This window comes from Pteropus medius, unplaced genomic scaffold (genome assembly GCF_902729225.1).
Source record: "Pteropus medius unplaced genomic scaffold, Ma_sr-lr_union100, whole genome shotgun sequence".
NCBI lineage: Eukaryota > Metazoa > Chordata > Mammalia > Chiroptera > Pteropodidae > Pteropus > Pteropus medius.
This window is the reverse complement of record NW_024347791.1, coordinates 14,922,629-14,944,766: the sequence shown is the minus strand read 5'-3', so window position 1 is coordinate 14,944,766 and position 22,138 is coordinate 14,922,629. Positions and strand designations below refer to the sequence as shown.

General features: G+C 40.9%; 2 protein-coding genes across 2 annotated transcripts in view; one reads left to right on the top strand and one right to left on the bottom strand.

The window, feature by feature from the left end:
- CDK6 (cyclin dependent kinase 6) overlaps nucleotides 1-21,176 on the bottom strand; it is a 206,457-nt gene extending 185,281 nt beyond the window's left edge. The window contains exons 1-2 of the mRNA XM_039878098.1: nucleotides 21,023-21,176; nucleotides 17,650-18,254 (exon numbers count right to left, since the gene is read on the bottom strand). Coding sequence (XP_039734032.1) covers nucleotides 17,650-17,882 — 233 coding nt within the window. The 5' untranslated portion in view covers nucleotides 17,883-18,254; nucleotides 21,023-21,176. The remainder of the gene's footprint in view (nucleotides 1-17,649; nucleotides 18,255-21,022) is intronic.
- LOC120615023 (uncharacterized) lies at nucleotides 18,040-20,470 on the top strand. The gene is made up of 2 exons (XM_039878097.1): nucleotides 18,040-19,006; nucleotides 19,461-20,470. The coding sequence occupies exons 1-2, from the start codon at nucleotides 18,075-18,077 to the stop codon at nucleotides 19,693-19,695; spliced, it is 1,167 nt and encodes a 388-aa protein (XP_039734031.1). The 5' UTR covers nucleotides 18,040-18,074; the 3' UTR covers nucleotides 19,696-20,470.
- Nucleotides 21,177-22,138: the final 962 nt, after the last annotated feature.

The following is a 22,138-nucleotide window of genomic DNA, read 5'->3' as shown; positions in this document are numbered from 1 at the left end:
TGACTACAAGGGGCCTGAGGGAACTTTTTGGGTGATGGAAGTATTCTAGATCTTGATTGTGATGGTAGTTATATGGGTGTACAAATCTGTCAGAACTCATAAGAAAACACACTCTTAAAATGAATGTCTTTTACTGTTGATAAATTATATCTCAATAAACTTGAGCTTAAGAAAAAAAGCAAAGGATGTCTAAATGTCACCAAGCATTTAAGGAACCCAGCAACAAGAAAAACAAAATAGGTAAAAACTAAACACTGACTAAAACAGAAATAATATGGAGAACTTTATAAAAATTTATAGCAATTCAGGATATATTACATTCATAGAACCAGAACAGGATGCATTAAAAAAAACAAACAAGAGGAGAACAAAAAAAGAAAGATGCTTTGAGGTTAAAATAATTGTCAAAAGACTAAACTTAACAGGCATTTGGAAAATAACAGATTTCTTTAGAATAGAGAGTAAAATAAAACCAAAGACAATAGACTAGTTAGAAAATAGAGGAAAAGAAGGTAAGACACACAGAGATCTAATCTGTAAGACTGAATTTAAGAGACTGAAATTTAAGGTCCCAACTAAAAGATCAAATATCTGACTAAGAGGAGAACCTCAGAAAGAGAGAACAGAATAAACAGAGAGGAAGAAGCAATTTTTAAAAATAAAACAAATCTGCACAGAGAAAGATCCTATGGAATGACCACCAAATTGAAGTTTACAAAGCACCACACCCAGACACATATTTCTGAAAAACACATCTCTGCTGCTTTCAGACAAGAGTCGCTAAAAATTAATTAGAAAATCATATCGGCTGATAATTTCTCATTGGCACAATCAATATAGAGAGAACAATGGCTTTCAAGTTCCGCGGTCAATTTCTTCATCCTGGACTTCTAAAAATAAACTATAATCAAATTTGAAGGAAAATAAAGATGCTTCCAAATAGGTTAGAATTCAGAAAGTTTATCTACCATATGCAATTTCTTAGGAAGTTACTCACAAATGCACACTGGCCACACACAGTGAGAACCACGAAAGAGGAAAGCCAGGATGCAGGGCTGAGTGGCTCCAACTCAGAGGAGGAGTCAAAAAAGTCCCAGAAAGACAACTGATCATCAGGCCCAGTAAATAAAAGGTCCAGGGTAGACCAAAACTTCAAAGAAACGTCAGGAAATGGGAAAGTACAATAGAAAGAGATGGTATGATGAAGTGTTTGAGGGGAAAAAAAAAAAGTTTAGGCTGTGATAAAGGCAAATGGCACAAGGAAAAATAGAAAGGCAATTATAAACTCCAGGAAAAATGAAACTACAAGAAAGTCATGGTCTGAATAAGAAGTATGCTAACTAGGGTAAAATTTTTAAAAAGTGATATAGAATAAGAAGAGAAAATCCAGATGTCTGTATTTAGGAAAGGACTTCTATGCCCTCACAGGGTTTTAACACTGGAATTGCAGTTGTAAATATGGAACAGAAGGCAAATGTTTCACAACCTAAGCAAAGTAGCTGATAGAAGTTATGATGTTAAGGGCGTACAAAGGTGGAAGAAAGGTTAGGGGAGTAAAATATTCTTCTCTTACTAAATGGAGAATCAAGAAATCTCCCAAAAGTGAACAACAACAACAAATGATGTTTAAATATAAAATTATGTGATGTTAAATTTAAACTTATTATACGAAATAAAAATATCCCTAACGAAAGGTGAAGGAGATGAACAAGGAGTAGTACTGTTGAGCTAAATCCTCATCCTTCAGAGTAGGAAATCAATACATATCATCTGAGGTTTAAATATCAAGAAATAGAGCATAGCATATTATCCAGACTTTCTAAGGGAAATACTAGAAGCACCAAAAACAGAGTCAAAAGAAGCTGTATCTGAGTCCTACAAACAGGGGTAGTTGGCGCAAGAGCCTCGTTTTTGTTTTTTCCCTCTCATAAACCCCTCCGTACTAATCACTAAGGACAAATGTCATGATTACCAAAAAAAGGGAAGGAAGGCACAGATTCTTTAATACTCCTTGCAATAACAGATGCTATATGTTTTGTCCCCTTGAATCTTCAAACTCACTTGTAACCACTAGAACGTGGCAGAAGAAAGACTGTCTGTTCCTGGGGACACCAACTGGCTTTTTGAGCCATGAGTCTCCATGTTATGTCCAACTACTCTGAAGCCTTGATGCTGAGAGGAAATCCAGGCTACATGAAGAGGCAAGGTGTGGGTGTTTTGGTTCACAGCCCCAGCTTAGGTCCCATTCTCCATCGACCAGCCTGTATGAAACACTTGACTTGATAGTGAAGCCATTTCAAGATGACTCAAACTCTCAGCTGCTGTGTCATTTCCAGCTGAAGCCTCAGACATCATGGAGCAGAGATATACCATTCTCACTGTGCTGTCTGAATTTACTATACACTGATTCCTTGAGCATAAGAAAATGGTTGTTTTAAGCCCCTAAATTTTAGAATATTTACTACACGGTGATATTAATCACAATTACTTTAAGAGAAAAAATGTAATTACTTTAAATAAAAAACTGCGAACTTCCCTAGTACTCTAGGAACTCTCTGCAACATACCTGACAATTGACTGGCAACATCACTCCTATTCTATTCTTTCTTTCCCTTTCCCTCCCTTCCTTCCTCCCTCTCTCCCTCCTTCCCTTCCTTCTTTCCTTCCTTCCTTATTATTATTCTTTATAGTTGGTCTTGACTAAGTAATGTCAGATCCCTTAGAAGATCACAACCGATTGATCTAACAGAGAAGGAAGGTGCTTGGCATGGTAGCACCAAGTAGGAGTATTGGAGTATACTTCATGATGAGACTGGCTACTTGGGTCTCGCTACGTATAAGGACAACTGAGGCCATTTATACAATGGCTTTATGTCAAATTCTTTAGGAGAATGTATGTCAATCCTCTATAAAATTTCACAGCCCAGGGAATCTGAAAATATGTCTTAACATTTCCACCAAAACATTTAAATCAATTCTGCCACAAATGATTCAACCATTTAAAATATCACTTAATAATGTTTATTTAAAATTATATTAATCATTTAATGAAACATCCATGGAAGAATTAGCTTAGAGGGGATATATATATATCTCAGTATCCAATCTACTCACTAATCATTAAATTATTAAGTAACTTTGAATTCCTATGTCAGAATTCAATTTACTTGTGTAATTATTGGAAACTATGTTATCTACAAAGTTTCAAAGGCAATATTAATGAGTGAACAGAAAAATAACATATCTGCTAAATTCTGGTGTTAATTTACCTTTTCAGCATCAATAAGATTAATATAAAAAGAATAATCTTTATTCACAGACTAAATATTCCTTCAGTCATTCAACACATATTTGTTAAACTATGTGCCAGGCAGTTATAGATATTGGGGATAAAGTAGTGAACAAAGCAGATAAAACTTCCTGCTCTCATGGAGCTTATGTTCTTCTAATGGGAAGCCTACATTTTATATTAATCCGTGCATTACTTCAACAAATATTTGAGTGCTAGGCGTGCTAGACATAATGGACCACGTAGAGATGGTTAAAAAACAGTCCCCAAGAACAAGAAATCAGACAGCCATGCCATTTTATTACTATGGAATTAAAAGAATGATGCTCTAGGTTTACTTATTCAACAAACACTGGTTGAGGGCTTTCCAAATGTGGGAGAATTTTCATCAACTTTCAGATCATCAGGTTTCATATTCTGAAGTCTAAGAAACTTCAGATACACATTGAATATAAGACCTGAAACAATAAAATGCATAGAAGAAAACATACGAATTAAACTCAGGGACCTTGGACATAAAGAGGATTTTATGAATTTGACATCAAAGGCAAGGGAAGTAAAAGCTAAAATAAATGAATGGGACTACATTAAACTAAAAAGCTTCTATTCAGCGAAAGAAACTGTAAACAAGGTAAAGAGATAACCATCTCAATGGGAAAATATATTTGCAAGCAATACCTCCAATAAGGGCCCAATATCCAAAATATGCAAAGAACTCATACGACTCAATAACAACAACAAAACAAACGATCCAATCAAAAAATGGGCAGAGGACCTGAACAGACTCTTCTCCCTAGAGGACATACAAATGGCCAACAAACATGAAAAGATGCTCAACATCTCTAGCTATTAGGGAAATGCAAATCAAAACCACAATGAGATACCATCTCACACCTGTTAGAACAGCTTTAATCAACAGGACAAGTAATAACAAATGCTGGAGAGGATGCAGAGAAATAGGAACCCTCACACACTGCTGGTGGGACTGCAAATTGGTACAGCCACTATGGAAAACAGTATGGAGGTTCCTCAAAAACCTAAGAAATTGATCTACCATATGATCCAGCAATCCTGAAAAAGTTGAAAATCACATGATATCACTTATATGTGGGATATAAACAAATGAACAGGACAAACAGAGACTCATGGACATGGACAATGGACTAGTGGTTACCAGAGGGTAGGGGGTGGGGAAGAGGGGGAGGTAGATTGAGGTGAAGGGGGTCAAATATAGGGGGGGTAGGGAGAGGGCGAAGTGGGTAAAGGAGATCAAATATATGGTAGCTGAAGGAAACTGGATTTTAGGTGGTAATCACTCAATAGAATATATAGATGTCAAATTATAATGTACACCTAAAATTATATAATTGTATTAATCAATGTTACCCCAATAAACTTAAGACAGACAGACAGACAGACAGAAAGAAAGAAGACAAACAAACAAATAAACTTCAGGTACACATAAGCTGTCCCAGGTTCTGTCACCATGTTCTATCTTCGCCATATTGTATCTCTCACCCCTACCTCAGCTTAGCTCATCTTCTGCCACCTTCTTCTCTTCTTTCAATGAGCATGTGGTCCATTAGATTATATGATACATCTCTAGACCTTTCTCTATTTGCCTAATGATGGATTCTTATTTTATTTTATTACCTAATGTGGGGGGAAAATGATACCATTTTTCATAAACAAAGATGCTACTCTTGAATCGTCTCGAAATTCCTGTTTTTCTAGGATTAGGAATTGGCACCACTGAGTTGACCATGCTCTTACATAGCTCTCCTTGAGATCAATGCCATCACTCTAAGTTAGACAAATTTTAGGGGTAGAGAGAAATGCCTCTGAAACCGTTTTTTCTTTGTAAAACTAACTGGTTTAGTTGAGAATCCACTGGCATTATCAACCCCAAGTTCTTGTCTAATGAATAATAGTTAGCTGAACTACCACTGATTAAATACCATGGGCTTAAACTACTTTGTAATGACTGGCAGGATGTCACAGCTTTTCTTGTGTCTTAATGTATAAAAAGTGTGTTATTTCAAAGAAGGGAATCTTTCCCAGTTTTTTAAGGGACTCCTGTAATTTAAATACATTTCACTGATGATTAGCTCTGAGAATCCCTTCTAGTCCAATGTCTAAACTTGTCTCTTGGTTTCTCATGGCTCAATAAGAAAAATCTCATTTTTACCCAAGGCTATTTAATAGTTTCTTTAAGTGATGCTACATAGTTGGAATATAGATGATATCACCTAAAACCCTCAAGTTGAAACCACTCAGGTACTTTCTTGGTTTCCACTAATAAGTTTTAAAATGTATTGGTCAAAGCCAATAACTTAAAGTTTGAAAGTCTACCCTTGAAATGTTGTTTTTCTTGTTCTCTTCTAAATAGGGGTAAGTGTTAATGTTCTCCAATTTTATACTTTATAACTTCTAAAAATATTTTAGGAGAAGAATATGTTTTATATTATGCATTAGGAATACCTAACAGAAATTATGAGACTATTTAGCAGTAAAAGGAAGCAAAGAGAAGAAAAAAGTAGTCCCTCCACTATCTGCAAGGAATAGGTTCCAAATCGATGCCTGAAGCTGTGAATAGTACTGAAACCTAGATATCAGTGCTCCCCAAATCCTGGGCTGCAGACCCTTAGCAGTCTGGTCCGAGGCCTGTTAGGAACTGGGCCTCACAGCAGGAGGTGAGTGGCGGGTGAGTAAGCCAAGCTTCATTTGTATTTGCAGCCGCTCCCCAGCGCTAGCATCACCACCTCAGCTCCACCTCAGATCATCAGGCATTAGATTCTCATAGGAGCACTGACTGGTCCCTGGTGCCATAAAGGTTGGGGACTGATGCTATATATACTATGTTTTTTCATTTAAATACATACCTATGCTAAAATTTATAAATGAGGCACAGCAATAGATTAACGAGTTATAATAAAATAGAACAATTATAACAATATACTATAATAAAATTTATTGGAATGTGGTCTCTCTAAAAATATTGTACTATACTTACCCTTCTTCCTCTTGTGATGATGCGAGATGATACAATGCCTATGTGACGAGATGAAGTGAATTATGCAGCAACCTCGGCATGCAATTTTTTCCCTTATTAAGTTGAAAACATTCACCTTTTCACTTAAAAGAAGCCCTTTACAACTTCTCTTTGGCATACCCAAATTACCAGCATCTTTACTTTTGTACTTTGGGGCCATTATTAGGTCAAATAAGGGTTACTTGAACACAAGCACTGTGAAAGCACACAGTTGATCTGATAACCTGGATGGCTAATAAGTGACTAACAGGCAGAGAGCATACACGGCATGAAGATGCTGGATAAAAAGATGATTAGTTCATATCCCTGGGGGGATGAGATTTCATCTCACTCCTCAGAATGGCGTGGGGTTTAAAACTTATAAATTGTTCATTTCTAGAATTCTCCATTCGGTATTTTCAGACCATGGTTGACCTTGGGTAACAGAAACCACTAACGACAAAACTGCGACTATGGGGGAGATCACTGTATTTCACTAGGGTTAAGAAAGAGCAGAAGAAAACTGCTTCCCTTCTGTGGACAGAAGTTCCTGATGATGTCACCACAGAGTACATGGAACAAACTTTCAAATGTCATATGGCAGTCATGCCATAAGAAGGCCCTCAGAAAATTAACAAGCAGAAATTACAAAGTATAACATAAAAAGGAGTAACTCTATTTGAGATTTCAAAACTAAAAAAGAGGAGAAAGAACAAGCAAAGAATTCGACTACTCTTTTAAGTTAATTTGAACAGTGACATACAAAAGAAATCATCAGACGCTCATCCGTTTTGAGAATGTATTCTCAGAAGCATTGTTTCCTTGGACCTTCTCACAATAAATCCATTAGTTAATAGCATACATATTGGGTAAACATGACATCAATTACCAATACCCACATTAAAGACTATATTTTACTATAATTAATATAAATCCAATATACATCTTTTCAGAAATGCCTAGCTCCATTCACATCATAGGGGGTGGTGGAGAAATAAAAGCAATACCAATCAGAAATACAGGTATGTGTATATGTCAGTTTCCTACCCAAAATTATAAAGTATGAAGACAGGAATTAGCATTGTTAATAATACTTTATATTTGTATAATATTTGATTTTTATATACATAATTTCATTTGATCACAGTAACTTTCTAAGGTCAAAAGAACAGTAATAATTTCTACTTTATTATAGGGAAACGGCAGTTAAGAGACAAAGGAATTTATTCTAGGTTACTCAGCTAATGGATGGAGGAGTCAGGATAGAATCAAAGTATTCTGACTCCTACTCCATGACTAGGAATATTTTAAAAACGTATTATTATGGGAAATTTCAGACATACACAAGGAACGTCCTCAGCTTCAACAATGATCAGCTTGTGTCATTTATACCCCATTTTTGAAACAAACTCCAAACCTAATAGCACTTTTTTGGTAAAAATTTCAAGTATAGGTACTTTCTGTGATCATTGTCAATTATGGTTAACAAAACGTTGACTATAGCAGATAATCAATAAATACTTGTTGAATATTATAGATTTCACATATGTTTTCAGATGTTACCTAATTCTGACTTTAAAAAAATCAATTCTGAATTCCTAGATGGCACATACTCATTCATTCATTCACAAATATTTATTCTTGGCTTCTAGATGCTAGTTACCATGCTAAATGCTTGGGAGCAAGAAACAAGAAAACATTCCCTTCTTTCGGGGGCCCGGCATTTAACTGTTCTAGGTGCACACTGCGCATGCGCACGCACCTAACACATGTATCCTGAGAAACTGGAATTAATTCAGGCTGGAAGAATAGTTCCTAAATAAACCTACCAGTTTGTAAAGGTGCAATCTAATTTCTCCGTACACAAATTATGAGAAGGCAAAGATTTAGTGGCATTGATAATCTTCACATCCTTTTGGAAATTAGAAAATTATTAATCCTGTTTCTCCTAAATTTTTCCAGTATAGAAAGCCAAGAATATTAAAATTAGTAGGAAAAAAAAACCCCAAAAGTAAAAGAATTCGAGCAATTGATTAAAATATATTCCTCACATTCTTATATTAAAATATGTTCAAATTTTCAACTTTTACTGAATGTATGCACATTTTCTAATGTATTAATGTCTTCTTTACAGTATATAAAGCCCAAGATTATACGGTTAAATATGGGAATGACTTAAATTTAAAAGTTACTTTAATATAAACTATATATATTGGAGTGAAGCAAAAATGAAACTTTCTCTTTTCAGTATTTTTTATTATTCCCAGGAACCAAATAAGTATAATCCAATATATAAATCTTTTTCCTTCTTTGACACTCCTTAGTATTGACATTCATGTGATGGAAATAACCCATATGGTTCTCTCCTTAATAACTGGACCTTCTTTCCATTATTTCATTCGTTTGTTATTTTTTCATTTTATTTCCACTGGATGTAGAATGTAAACAGCCATAGCCATGCCTCGAGGGCTTATAATTGGGGTATGGAAGGAAAGAGGATCAGAAGAAGGTGGTTGGGGGGGGGAGATTAACATATTGCATATAACACACATGATAATGTAAAGAGGAACACATATACCAAGTGCCATAAAGGAGGTCCAAAGTTGTCAGTGTTCAAAGGAAGCAGAAATTTTATACAAATGGAGGTATTAAGGAGTATACCACGCATGCACATGCACGTGCGCACGCGCACACACACACACGCACAGGTGGCCTTAGAGCAAGTGTGGCTCTGAAGGATGGGTAGCACTTCAACAAGTGGAAACAGTGGTACAAGGAGGGGTGCTGAGTGCACATTCTGAGATCAGCCCCAATTGAAGTCCCAGAGGTGGATGCAAGCAATGCAGTAGTCTGCCTATAGGATACATGCAGCAAATGCATGTAAAGAACACAGAAAGCTCTATCGAAGCCAAAGCTAGTACTGAAGATGAAAAAATGGACATATACAAGAAAAATTTAAAATGTCAGTAAATATTTAAAGGCTCTTACTAAATAGTCTTGGTGTGCAGATGCATTACAGTTAATGTCCAATAATCTCCCAGTGTTTAGCCTGAGATACTTGCAAATGTTGTATGCAACTCTAAAAGAATGAAAAATTCTCACTGGAGGGGTTTAATAATTTAGTTTATTTTACTTCATTCAGGAAACATATACCAAGCAACTAACAGTTACAGACACTGTGTTATTTATGGATATAAAAAATCCTTGTCCTCAAGTCAGGAAACATAAAATCATTAAACTGAAAATACTTTTACATCCCAAGGGAGTGTTTTCGGATATGCAATGACCATTAGTCATCTCATCCTGCTAACACTGGATATAAACCTGCATTTGAATCTTAGCTATCCTCAATTTGTACCTAGAATGTGTATAAATGTGCAATAAAATAAGACAATTCTTTTACGCATTTACAAACAATTCCTACACAGACCAAAAGGGGCTGGTCTAGCTTAAATCTAAGACCTCTTACAATTACAAAATTCTTATATTGTGATTCTAACTCTACTGAACCATAATATTTTAAGATAATAAGGCCAGATAATAAGAATCAACAATTAAAATATCTACTTAAATGCACTGACCACCAGTGCCCATTTTCGGTGCTGTCCCCTAGCCCTTTGACAAAGCCTAACATTACACACACTACCCTCCTCCCTATCATCAATCCTCCTGCACCCAGATTTCATCTCTGCCATGTTCTAGGAAGCTCACAATTAATTTCCGCCTAAGAAGACAAAGAAGCTCATCTGAACCTTGTGAAAAATAGCAATAGTGTGATTAGTTCTTCAAGAAGTGTGGGTAATATATTTGCTTATGTGTCTGGAGATTGTCATGTTGCCTAATTTTCAAGTATGATGGTGTTTATTTCATTAAATGAGTAGTAGATGTCAGAGCCACATTATGTTAATTCATTCATCAGACAAGTAGCAAGCATTTAGATTTTTTTCTACTGTTCTCTGTCTAAAATCAACTCAATATAATTACTTTTAAATACATATACTTGTATTATTATTTAACTATAGTTATTTAAAAGATCATAATTATTACCCAAATTCCTTAAAAGCAGAATTTAATGGATAAACACCATGCCTTTTACAGATATACTTCAGTAGGGCATACTCCAGAATTCAAGAATTTCCTGAATTGGCATGTCATTTATTCTTGGCAAACCATCATCTTTGTCTATATACAGTTGATTTTTTTCCCAAACTAGAAATGTACTCACTTGATTTAACTCTTCCATCACACAATCAAAAGAAAATTTTTTTAAATTGCTACTCAGCTTTTAGAACAAGTCAACTTCGAAATGGCAAGCTAGATGAGTTGCTTGATATCTGGGCTTTAGTTTCTTTATATCTAGGAAATCTAATCATTAACAGTAGAAGAAACATGGCATATTACTTAGACAGCATAAACATATAACATAAAAAGGCTGAAGGACTTCCAGAACGTCTTACAACCCTCATATCAATGAGTTACAATGACATGGTACATGTACAGGATGTCTTGTTCTTAAAAAGCATTCCTAGGGAATAATTAATAGTGAGGCATTTTTTTTTTAAAAGATGATTTACTTTTAACAAGGAGTGTTTTCATAGGTATTCATTTACCTATGTCTAAAACACAGGAAAATATATCACTAGATATTCAAGTTTATATGTTTTTCTCTTATACACCATTTTCTCCTTGATAAATTCTAATAATTCCATGGTGATAATAGTTGTATAAAAATACAAGTACGATGTCAAGAACTCAGTTTTACCAAGTTCTTCTACAGGAACCGAAATGGGCAGAACATTATTGAGAAAATGTTTATTTACCAAATGATCTTAATAAACTGGAAATTTTTCAAGGAATTCTTAGAGAATGAAGAACCAAACATACTTTTAACATACTGAAACTTAAAAAGAGAATTAAACCCCTGCTTTCCCTGCTTTCATTGAAACAAGCCCCAATAAATGTAGTGTTTGCGCATAAAATAACACTTTATTCAGAAGGAGTCCCATAAGCTAATCCCCCTGAGGACTCGGCTTTATGCTGTATAAGTAATTTGCCATGTTTCTTCTACCGTTGATAATTAGGTTTTCCTAGAGAAAATCATAGTTTTAATTCTCTTTATATGATCTTTAAAAAGAGAAAATTGGAAAATTCTCCTTTAATACTAATCATCGAGCTGGGTGGATTTTTCTGTCGGCTTTTTCTAAAGCAATGATTAAATATGCTAATAATAACAACATATTTAGACGTCACAAGTTTATTCACTGAAATGCCATGAGTTTTAGTTTCTAGAACCAATACTTGAATTTGAAATACTTTCTTACTGCTACACTAACAAATTTGATCCCTGGGGACAACACTGGTAGCATTTACTAGAATGTTTGTAACGACACAATACTATCTTGTATCAGGATTATGGTGATGATATTATTCCTTTGAACACAGGGGAAATCACTTAAGGAGAGGAGCCAGGTGTGATTTACCCAACTACCTATCCACATGGTTCTTGAACAGTAGATCCTTCCTAAATCTCTATTAAGAAAATGGAACTCAACTGTTTATATATGTTAGTTATGTGTCAATGTTTTCTTATACAGATCTGTTTCTATGTCTCTAAGGTGAAACTGAATCTTCAAAAAGCATTTGAAGTGAACCAAATACAGCAACATTTTAAAAAGATTATATATCATGATCAAGCGGGCTTCATCCCAGGGGCATAAGGATGGTTCAACATATGTAAATTGATTAATGTGATACACTACATAAACAAATTAAATAAAAATCATACAATCATAACGATAGATGCAGAAAAAGTCTTTGACAATATACAGCACCCATTTATGATCAAAGCACTTAACAAAGTTGGTATAGAAGGAAATTACCTTAATATAACAAAGGCAATATATGACAATCCCTCAGCCAACATTATACTTAATGATGAAAAACTAAAAACCTTCCCTATAAGATCAGGAACAAGGCAAGACTGTCCACTATTGCCACTCTTATTCAATATAGTACTGGAGGTCTTAGCGAGTGCAATCAGGCAAGAAAGATATCAAAGGCATCCAAATAGGCAACGAAGAAGTCAAACTGTCACTATTTGCAGATGACATGATTCTCTATATAGAAAACCCTAAAGACTCCACAAGAACACTACTAGAAACAATAAGCAAATACAATAAAGTTTCTGAATACAAAATCAATGTTCAAAAATCCAGAGCGTTCCTATACTCTAATAACGAAGTGTCAGAAAAAGTGGAAAAAACAATTCCTTTTGCAATTGCAACAAAAAGAATAAAATATGTAGAAATAAATCTAATGAAACATGTGAAGGATCTATATAATGAAAACTATAAGACCCTGTTAAAAGAAATAGAAGAAGATACGAAGAAATGGAAAGATATTCTGTGGTCTTGGATTGGAAGAATCAACATAGTTAAAATGACCTTATTACCTAAAACATTATACAGATTTAATGCAACCCCTATCAAAATCCCATTGGCATTTTTTAAAAAAATGGAACAAAAATTCATCAGATTTGTATGGAAGCTCAAAAGACCCCGAATTGCCAAAGCCATTCTCAGAAAAAAGAATGAAGCTGGAGGCATCACTCTGCCTGACTTCAAATTATACTACAAAGCGACAGTAATCAAAACAGCATGGTATTGGCAGCAAAACAGACACACAGACCAGTAGAACAGAATCAAGAGTCAAGAAGTAAACCCATATTTATATGGGCAAATAATTTTTGAGAAAAAAGCCAAAAATATACAGTGGAGAAAGGAAAGCTTCTTCAATAAATGGTGCTGGGAAAGCCACCTGCAAAATAATAAAACTAGATTGTTGTTTATCACCGCATACCAAAATTAACTCAAAATGGATTCAGGACCTGAATGGATTAAAGACCTGAAACAATAAAATGCATGGAAAAAAATATAGGAACTAAACTCAGGGACTTTGGACTTGAAGAGGATTTTATGGATCTGACCTTAAAGGCAAGGGAAGTAAAAGCTAAAATAAATGAATGGGACTACATCAAACTAAAAAGCTTCTACTCAGCAAAAGATATCATCAATAAGGTAAAGAGACCACCATCGAATGGGAAAATATATTTGCAAGCAATGCCTCCGATAAGGGCCTAATATCCAAAATATACAAAGAACTCATACGACTCAATAACAACAAAAAACCCCAAACGATCCAATCAAAAAATGGGCAGAGACCTGAACAGACTCTTCTCCCTAGAGGACATACAAATGGCAAAAAAATATATGAAAAGATGCTCAACATAGCTAGCTATTAGGGAAATGCAAATCAAAACCACAATGAGATACCATCTCACATCTGTTAGAATAGCTATAATCAACAGGACAGGTAATAACAAATGCTGGAGAGGATGCAGAGAAATAGGAACCCTCAAACATTGCTGGTGGGACTGCAAATTGGTACAGCCACTATGGAAAACACTATGGAGGTTCCTCAAAAACCTAAGAATTTATCTACCGTATGATCCAGCAATCCCTCTACTGGGTATTTACCCCAAAGACTTGAAAACCCATATCCGAAAAGATATTTGCACACCGATGTTCATAGCAGCACTATTCACAGTGGCCAGGACATGGAAGCAACCGAAGTGTCCTACGATAGATGACTGGCTAAAGAAGCTGTGGTACATATATATACAATGGAATATTACTCAGCCATAAGAGATAAAATACTGCCATTGCAACAACATGGATAGACCTTGAAATAATCATGCTAAGTGAAATAAGCCAGACAGAAAAAGTTGAAAATCACTTGATATCACTTATATGTGGGATATAAACAAATGAACAGGACAAACAAACAGAAACTCATGGACATGGACAATAGACTAGTGGTTACCAGAGGGTAGGGGGGAGAAGGAAGGGTGAAAGTAGATGTGGGAAAAATTTAAATCATTTCTTCAATTAAAAAAATTAATTTAAAAATATTTAAAAAATTTTAAAAACAAACAAACAAAAAAGCATTCGATTCTCATTAGCGTTTTGGTTATCTTATCTATTCAATCAGCAAATTCCTCGTAACCAAATTATCACAACGATTAGTTGCTCTATAATACTAGTTAGGTTAAATATGGCAACGCAAGCCAGTGGAAATAAAAAGAAGTCAGTTTTTAAAAAGAAAATGCTGCTCATCCAATTACAAGGTTAAGTTCTAGAAGTATAGACTTTTTCTAACTTGTTCACTGTTGTATCCCCAGCTTCTAGCAGTGTCTGGCACACAGTAGGCACGCAATAAATATTTGGTGAATGAATAGATTGCTGATAAAAAACATTATTGTATCTACCTATACATATTTAGTTCAGAATGTAAAACAATTCATTTGTGGAGTGCAGAAGCCCCAATATAAGTTCATAGTGAAGTCTGTTTCTGAAAAAGGGTTCAGGATTTGGGATGATCAACTGTAAAATAAGAGTAAATTTACATCCCAGACACAGATCAAGCCCAGGCCTGGGATACATAAAGCACAGGTAGGCAAGAATTTCAAGTCATTATCCCTGTGCTTGCAGGCAGTGCCAGTGCCAGCAATAACAAGTCAGCTTTTCTGGCAAATCCATTAAAATTAAATCTTAAACTTTTAAGAAATAAAAAAACCTAATATGTTTATTACACTCCCTCAAGCTTAGAGGCTTAACTATCCGTGGGAAGGGCCTATAATTATGACCAATTACTTATGACTTGAAGGCACTTATAAAGGCATCTGCCCTTTTAAGAAACCTTTAAAGAACCCGCCATAGGACTGTAAAACTGATCCTGTGGGGCAACAATAAATCACAGGTTTGGGGGCCCAACTGTGACACTCTCCCCTGGAAGGAAAAGAATTGTTGTCACCTGTCCTTGATTTCCTGACCTTGATTTTCTGAGCAAGATCAGCAACCTCTAAAAGCCCAGAATTCCTAGTCCAGCCAAGCAAGTCGTGAGGGCCAATGATTGCCCCATGGCAGAGGAGGAAGAGAAGGGAAGGGAAGGAAACAAAGTGAGATGGAGATCTGTAGCTCATGAGGATGACATCATCAGTAATTTTCTCAGGTGTCACTGTATTTCATGGCATTTTCTTCTGACAAACTATAGGCTCATTATATTCAAGTACCTTCTTGGTTTCAGAGCCTATCATGTCTAGGTTTGAGTATGATTTCTTCTACAGAAAAGGTCAGGGAAATTGATGCCTTACTAGGAACTTGCTGGGAAGAAAAGGGCTCCACTAATCTGCCTGAACACATATAATACATTTGGAGCAATTTTAAACTGACAAAGCGCTCTCTTATACATTATCTCAGTTTTTCCTCACAACTCTTAAGGGCCAGGTGTCATCATCAACACAACATGTAAAAATAATTTTAGAAAACCCTTTTTTTCTTCATTTCAGAAGTATAACCTTCTGAAATTTCTCAGTACAGAATCCAAGTCATGGGTCAGTTAGAAATCTATAAAGACACACCAGTCTCAAGAGGATAAATCAAGAGAATAAGATAGGTTAGCCAAAATCTACCTGCACAATGGCAAAAACAACTTTCCTGTGTTACTTGCCTTGTAAAGGATAGTGTTACAACAGGGGTGACTCTTTAACACCTCTACGTTGGAGGGGCAGCATTTTATTTATATACATGATGATCCTTGACTGGACACTCTCCATAGGTTAACATACAAAATAAAACAAGAACACTGGTCCTAAAATTCTAGTGGTGGAATTCATCCTTTGGGAAGCATTTAGGTAATTCCTCTAGGAAAATAACTAAGTTACAGAGGACAAAATGTTCCCTCCCCCTTTCCCTCCAATATCACAAAGACTCCCCAACAGGGTTTTTGTTATTTTTCAACAAAGAAAACACACACACAAAAGATAATCTATTGCTTTTATACATGATCCCATCTTCTTAAAACACTCATTCTCCCAGTCTCATTATCTTTTGTCCCTCTCCGCCTTATTGGCTAAAATAGAGGTATAATGGGGTCCTTATCTTTATAGCCATTTACTACCTTATTTATATATTTATGATTCTTTGCTGCCTTCTAGCCTGAGTCTAACTGTGTCAGGAACAAAGCACCCCACAAATCACCCAGCCTGGGATAAGAGGAGACAAGTCAAAACCTCCCAGGAAGATTCTGTAGACACTTGGGCTCCCTGAGTCTGTAGAGGGTTTGGTATTTCAAAGGTCAGTCTTGGGTCTCTCCACTTTGATGACTAATGCTAAATTGTTTGACTTGTTACAAAAATATTTAGCCGTGCTTATTTACATAATTTCATCCACAGTGCACACAGTAGGCATGTATTTGTTGAACAGAATCCCTAGGTGGATGAGAAGACAGGAAGAAGACCCCAAGATGTCCTTTTCCCAACACATTATTTAAGAGTTGAAAAAGGTAAAATCACACTCCAATTTGTGGTAGTTTCTGTGCATTCCTTTCCGACTTAAAATTATGCATCTGTTTAGAAAATAAAAGGACAACACGCCACACGATGTCAACCACACAATGGGGAAATTCCAGGATCACTAAGAAAACACCATTATCCTAAGTTACATACGCTTTAATACTGGCTACCACACAGGAGAGGCTTTAAGAACTGCTGTCTCCCCATCCACTCGCACAGCATTTAGAATCTAAAGATTCCATATCTTGAGACTCACATCTAACCCTTTGGAGAAGTAGTTCAAGAACTATGCTGGCCCAGAGACATAAAGTAATACGGACAGATAGACAATAGTTTTGGAAAAAAATTTCAAACGACACTGTTGGGAAACCAGCATCAGCACTGAAGTCCTTAGACCATCAGGAATCCTGCTTATTATTATGCCCCTTTAATAAAGAGAAACTGTGGGTGCTATTGGCAAAAATATGATTAAATTTCTGCATTTTAAAAATCTTATTTATATTAGGCTCCACCAGTAAAGTTCTCTTGCTCCTAATTATCACGGCATCCTGCTACCTCTCAGTTTCTCAAAAACTTCCCCAACCGCTAGGGAAAACCTGCGGGGGCTGGCAGGGTGTGTCTCAGGTTGGCTTGTTCTGTCCCTGAAAAGGCACCAAACTTCCCGGACCCTCTTAAAGGGCGGGCAGGGAGGGAAGCCTGCGCAGGTCACATATTTGACTTGTCAGTTTGCTGTCTGGTAAAATCACCGGCTCGGGCTCGTGGCTCCGTGGACAAAACTCACTCTCACTCTCTAAGATCGACGGGTTGCACCACCCCAGCTGCCCTCCTTCCCGGCACCTTCCTGGACCCATGGATCCCCGGCCTAGCCCTTCCCGGGAGTGCGGCCCCGGACGGCGCGGGCACGGTTCCCCGACTCACCTGACCACGTTGGGGTGCTCGAAAGTCTCCAGGTGCCTCAGCACCGCCACCTCGCGGATGGTGGAGAGCGGCATGCCCTCCTCGCCCGTCTGCACCCGCACGCGCTTCAGCGCCACGAAACGGCCTCCGTTCTTCAGGTCCCGGGCCTTGAACACCTTCCCATAGGCGCCCTCCCCGATCTCCGCCACGCACTCGTACTGCTGGTCCGCGCGGCTCAGGCTGTCCTTCTCCATACCGCCGGGACGCCACCCGGCGAGGCGCCGCTGGGACGGGCGGGGGGCTCGCTTAGCTCGCTCGCGGCCGCCGCTCGCCTCCTCCGGGACTCCCCGGCCGCTCCCTTGCGACCCGGAGCTCGGTCTCGCTCTCCTTCACCCCTGCCGACTACCGCGCTCCGGCGCTCGGGCTCTCGCGGCCGCCGGGGCTGGATGGAGCGACCTCCCCGCGGGCGGGCGCAACCCTGGTGCTGCCGCGAAACTCCGCCTGCCGAGTCGCGGAGGAGCAAGCCGATCCCTCCTCTTCCCTCTCCGAAGCGCAGTCCTCTGTATAGACACCGAGACGATTACATATTCTCTGCCCGAGCGCGTCTCAGTCCACAATCATTCCACCTAAAAGAGGAGAAGGGAGGACAAGAAAGTGCAATCAGACATCCCAGGCTCCTTCCTCGGGGTTCCTACAGACTCCCCTCGTCCTCCTTCTCGAAGCCCCTGTCGCTGCCCTCCGCGCGCTCCTGCCCTCTTCCAGGCCGCTTAATCCTTCCTGGCTCCTGGGAGAAAGCGAAGTTACTTTTCCCCCTGCAGGGCTGGAGCGGTCTTCGCGCGGAGAGGTTGAAGGGGCCCCTCGGGGATGAGCGCACCGCGCGGTGCGGGAGGCAGTGGAACCGGAGGGGGCGTGCCGAGCAGCCCAGAGTGTGCCGGGAGCGGGGGGGAAGGGGGAAGGGGAGGCGCCGGGCACGTCAATGTCACGGCTTAATATTTATCCCTATATCACTGTGTTGCGCTGCTACCCTCCCCGTCTCCCCAGGCCTGGACGCGCAGGGAGAGGGTCTCCGGGGTGCCGAGGGGCGTTCAGGGGTCGCGCACAAGCTGCTGTGGAAGGACTGTGAGTCCACCCGTGTGGGGCCGCAGAATGTGGGTGGGGGCTCCGAGGACCCTGTAACCCGATGCTGGAGTGTAGGGGAAGGGGTGGTCAGACATCTGTTTGGAAATTGCTTCCTTTCTTTCTACTTTCAGTTTTTCTACGCGGAGACATTTAAAAACTACTTGCAAACACAAATGGTCTTTTGGGGGTCAAAGGAGTCTAGGTTGGAAACGGAATTCTTCCTCCGACTCAGAGGACCTCCCTGGTGGAAACCCATCAGGTCGGGGAGGGCTAGGGTTCCCGCTACTCGAGGGTGGGTGAGCCGTGGGGCCCGGAGGAGGGGAGTCGTCCACATTTTAGCTAGTATTCACTTTAAAGAACAACTTAAGGAAGAAGGTAACATAACTATGACTCGCCCTGAAATTTTCAGCCGATTTCAACTAGAGCAAAACTCAACCTCCTCTTGAAAAAGGGTGGGGGTGGGGACAGTAAATGCTGAGCCTCCGCGGGTGAGAGAGAGGGGGCCGTGCCCTCGGGGCCCGGAGTCGCGAATCTTTCCCTACTCCCAGGATCATCTCTGATGTAGGTAGCAGAGGTTTCCATTCGCCTTTAGGCTTAAGGCCTGCAGCCAGTCGCGCCCCCCACCCCCACCCCCATCCCCACCCCGAGCCCTCCGCACAAAAAAGTGCGGGATGGGAGGGGTCACCTTCCCACCCCATTCATTTGCAATACAGGACCCAGGAAACCTCCAACCACGGCCGCCGCGGTCTCGGCTGGACGTTCGCCACGCTGGCCGCGTGTCCGGAATTCTCGGGGCACTTCGGAATTACCTGCCCTGCAAGGGCTGGCCCGCTCGCCTTCTTCCAAGAATTAAAGAAACAAATGGCGCGACCCCCACGGTGTGCGGACGGAGGGGACTGCAGCGTGTACGGAGCCCCTCGCACTCATTCCATTCAAAACGCTCCTTAAAAGGTGAAGGCAAATCCAAGGGGAGCCGAGGAACGAGCTCCTAGAGCCTGCCCGGGGGTCTGGGCCAGGCCGAGGGCCACACAGGTAGCGGAGGAGTCGCCGCCAGACGCGCAGCCCCCTCCAGGGTCCCCGCTCCCGGCCCCTCCAGCCCGAGGCTCTGCAGCGGAGGAAGCGTCGCGGACGTCCCACCCCCGCAGGGAACAGCGCCCGCTGCCCCCGCCCGGCCCCGCACCGCCCGCCCTGGCTCGCCCCCCTCGCTCCCTGGACCTTCGGCTCCCGCGGAGAGAAACGGGAGCAGCAGTGCCTTTTTCTCCCCTCTCCTCTTTTTTTTTTTTTGTTGTTGTTGTTGCTTTCCCACGCTGGCTGAATGTGACTTGACCCCATTTCAAAAAAGTTTGACATAGTGCTTCAACATTTCCGCATTCCTCCGCGACTACAAAGGCTGCAGCCGCCTCCTTCTGCTTTCTGTCTCTGCTCTCTGTCTTCACACTCAATGAAATCCTTCATGTGCCTCTCCCGAGGCCTGCCAAGCACCGCAAAGGTCGCCACCAGCGCAGCGACAAGAGGCCGCACCGGGGACCACGGCTCCTACGTGTGCGCACACGCAGATGCGCCCACGTGCACACTGGCGCGCTGCGGACTGCGGGGCGGGAGCTGCTCACTGTCGGGTGTGTTTTAACTCCAATATTTTAAATTATAAAAGTAAACGTGCGATCTTGCGGAGCTCCAAGCCTGGGCACTGGCAGCCTGCATGTACGGCTCTAAGAGTGCATAACACGCCCGCAGGGGTTGCCAGCGAGGAGCCTGCGATAACATTTATCTCGTGGTGGGAAGGTGGAGCCCACACCCACATCCACACCTCAGCGAGCTGGAGAGAGAGCTCTAGTGGAGAAATCAATATGGGGCACGGAAACGTATTCTTCCCGCACGAAGTCCCCAGAGGCAGTGCATTTTCAACCTTAAATGTGGATTAGTGTGTGAGTGTTCGAGTGGTATTTAAATTCCGTTTGAAGAAACTGGATGAGGAGTGTGTGTGTGGGTGTTTGTGCGCACGGCTATGAGGGAGCAGGCACAAGATCTCAGTGTTGGGGGTGTCCCTAGTGTGGGATGTCCTCCTCTACCCAGATTAGGAGAGACTCCTTTAGCTCCCCCAAACTGGCCCCCGTAACTACCCGCCTCGGTTCGTAAGGGGTTAACCAAAGCGGATTCCGAGGACATACACCCCTAACAGTCACCCACACTTTCGCTTCCGACCCTAACCAATCCCCCAACCACCCTCAGGGACCCCCACCCTGCAGCCCACCCACCCGAGCGCACAGTTCCTTACCTGAGGGGCCCGGCCTCCTCTGGCCTCCAGAGGGGACTGCGAGTGTCAGGCCGACCTCCGCACGTGTCCACGCCCGCGCGGAGCAGGTAACCCGGCTTGGAGGAAGGAGTCACCAGCACTCTCTCTGGCTAGGGGGTGGGCACAGCGGCGGAGGGCGGAGGGACGGCGGAGGGCGCCGCCCGCGCGGCTCGTTGGGGGCGGATGGGGGCCGCTGGGGGCCGCTGGGCTCTGGCCGGGGCTCGGGGCCCGAGCCGGGGGAGGCAGCAGGGACGTGGGCGGAGGCCCGGAGGCCAACTCTGCCCGAGACCCACCCGGCAGCGGGGTTGGGGGCTCGCGGCACAGTGGCAGGCAAGTGTGCAAATTAAAGCTTTCCGGAGAGAAGGGAGGCGGCTGAGACCCCGGCTGTGCTCTAAGTCTCCCAGCTCCCCAGCTCTCGGCTGTAACTGGAGGGTGAGGGGGGGCTGTTAAATGAAAATTTCCGGCTTTCACTGGAACTGGAGTGGGGGATCTTGCGACTGAAATTAGAGGCGAGAGAGAGAGAGAGAGAGAGAGAGAGTGGGATGAGTCGTCGGTAGTCCGCGGAGTTTCCACACCCAGGGTCGCCCAGAGTTGGCGTTTTGACAGAGTCAGGCGGGGGTATCAGCAGTCTGTGATGTGGACGGATGGGAAGAAACACAAAACAACCAACGATAATTATGAGGGGCCGGTTGGGATGGTAAATACCCACACTTTCCAAGAAACTGAAAAGTCAGACCAAAAAATAACTCTTCTCTATTAAAAAAAAAAGAAAAAAGAAAAAAAAAATCTTGGCAGGACGCTTTGCAGAAAAGAAAATACTAATCTGTCCAAGCACTTTTCACTTTAAGCATGAGCTACATTTGTTTTGTTTTCCTTCGCTTCCTTTCGGCCTCACAAAGCCCTATCTTTTCTTTTTGGACAGAGGATATGATTTGGAAATTGTCAGGCACTCTTGTGGTTAACGATCTACGTGGAGGAGCTGGCCGATTCACAATTATTAAGTGGATAGCAACTGCTGAGGGTTCACTAAGGTATTTCTGGGGAGCTAAAAAGACTAAAATTCAATGTAAATAATAGAACAACAAGATAATAGGCACA

Excerpts from the sequence above, each read along its gene's own strand:
- LOC120615023 (XM_039878097.1), top strand. The coding sequence starts at position 18,075 with ATGGAGCGACCTCCCCGCGGGCGGGCGCAACCCTGGTGCTGCCGCGAA. Across the intron at positions 19,007-19,460 it reads CCCTGGTGGAAACCCATCAG|GACCCAGGAAACCTCCAACC; the intron begins GTCGGGGAGGGC and ends TTTGCAATACAG.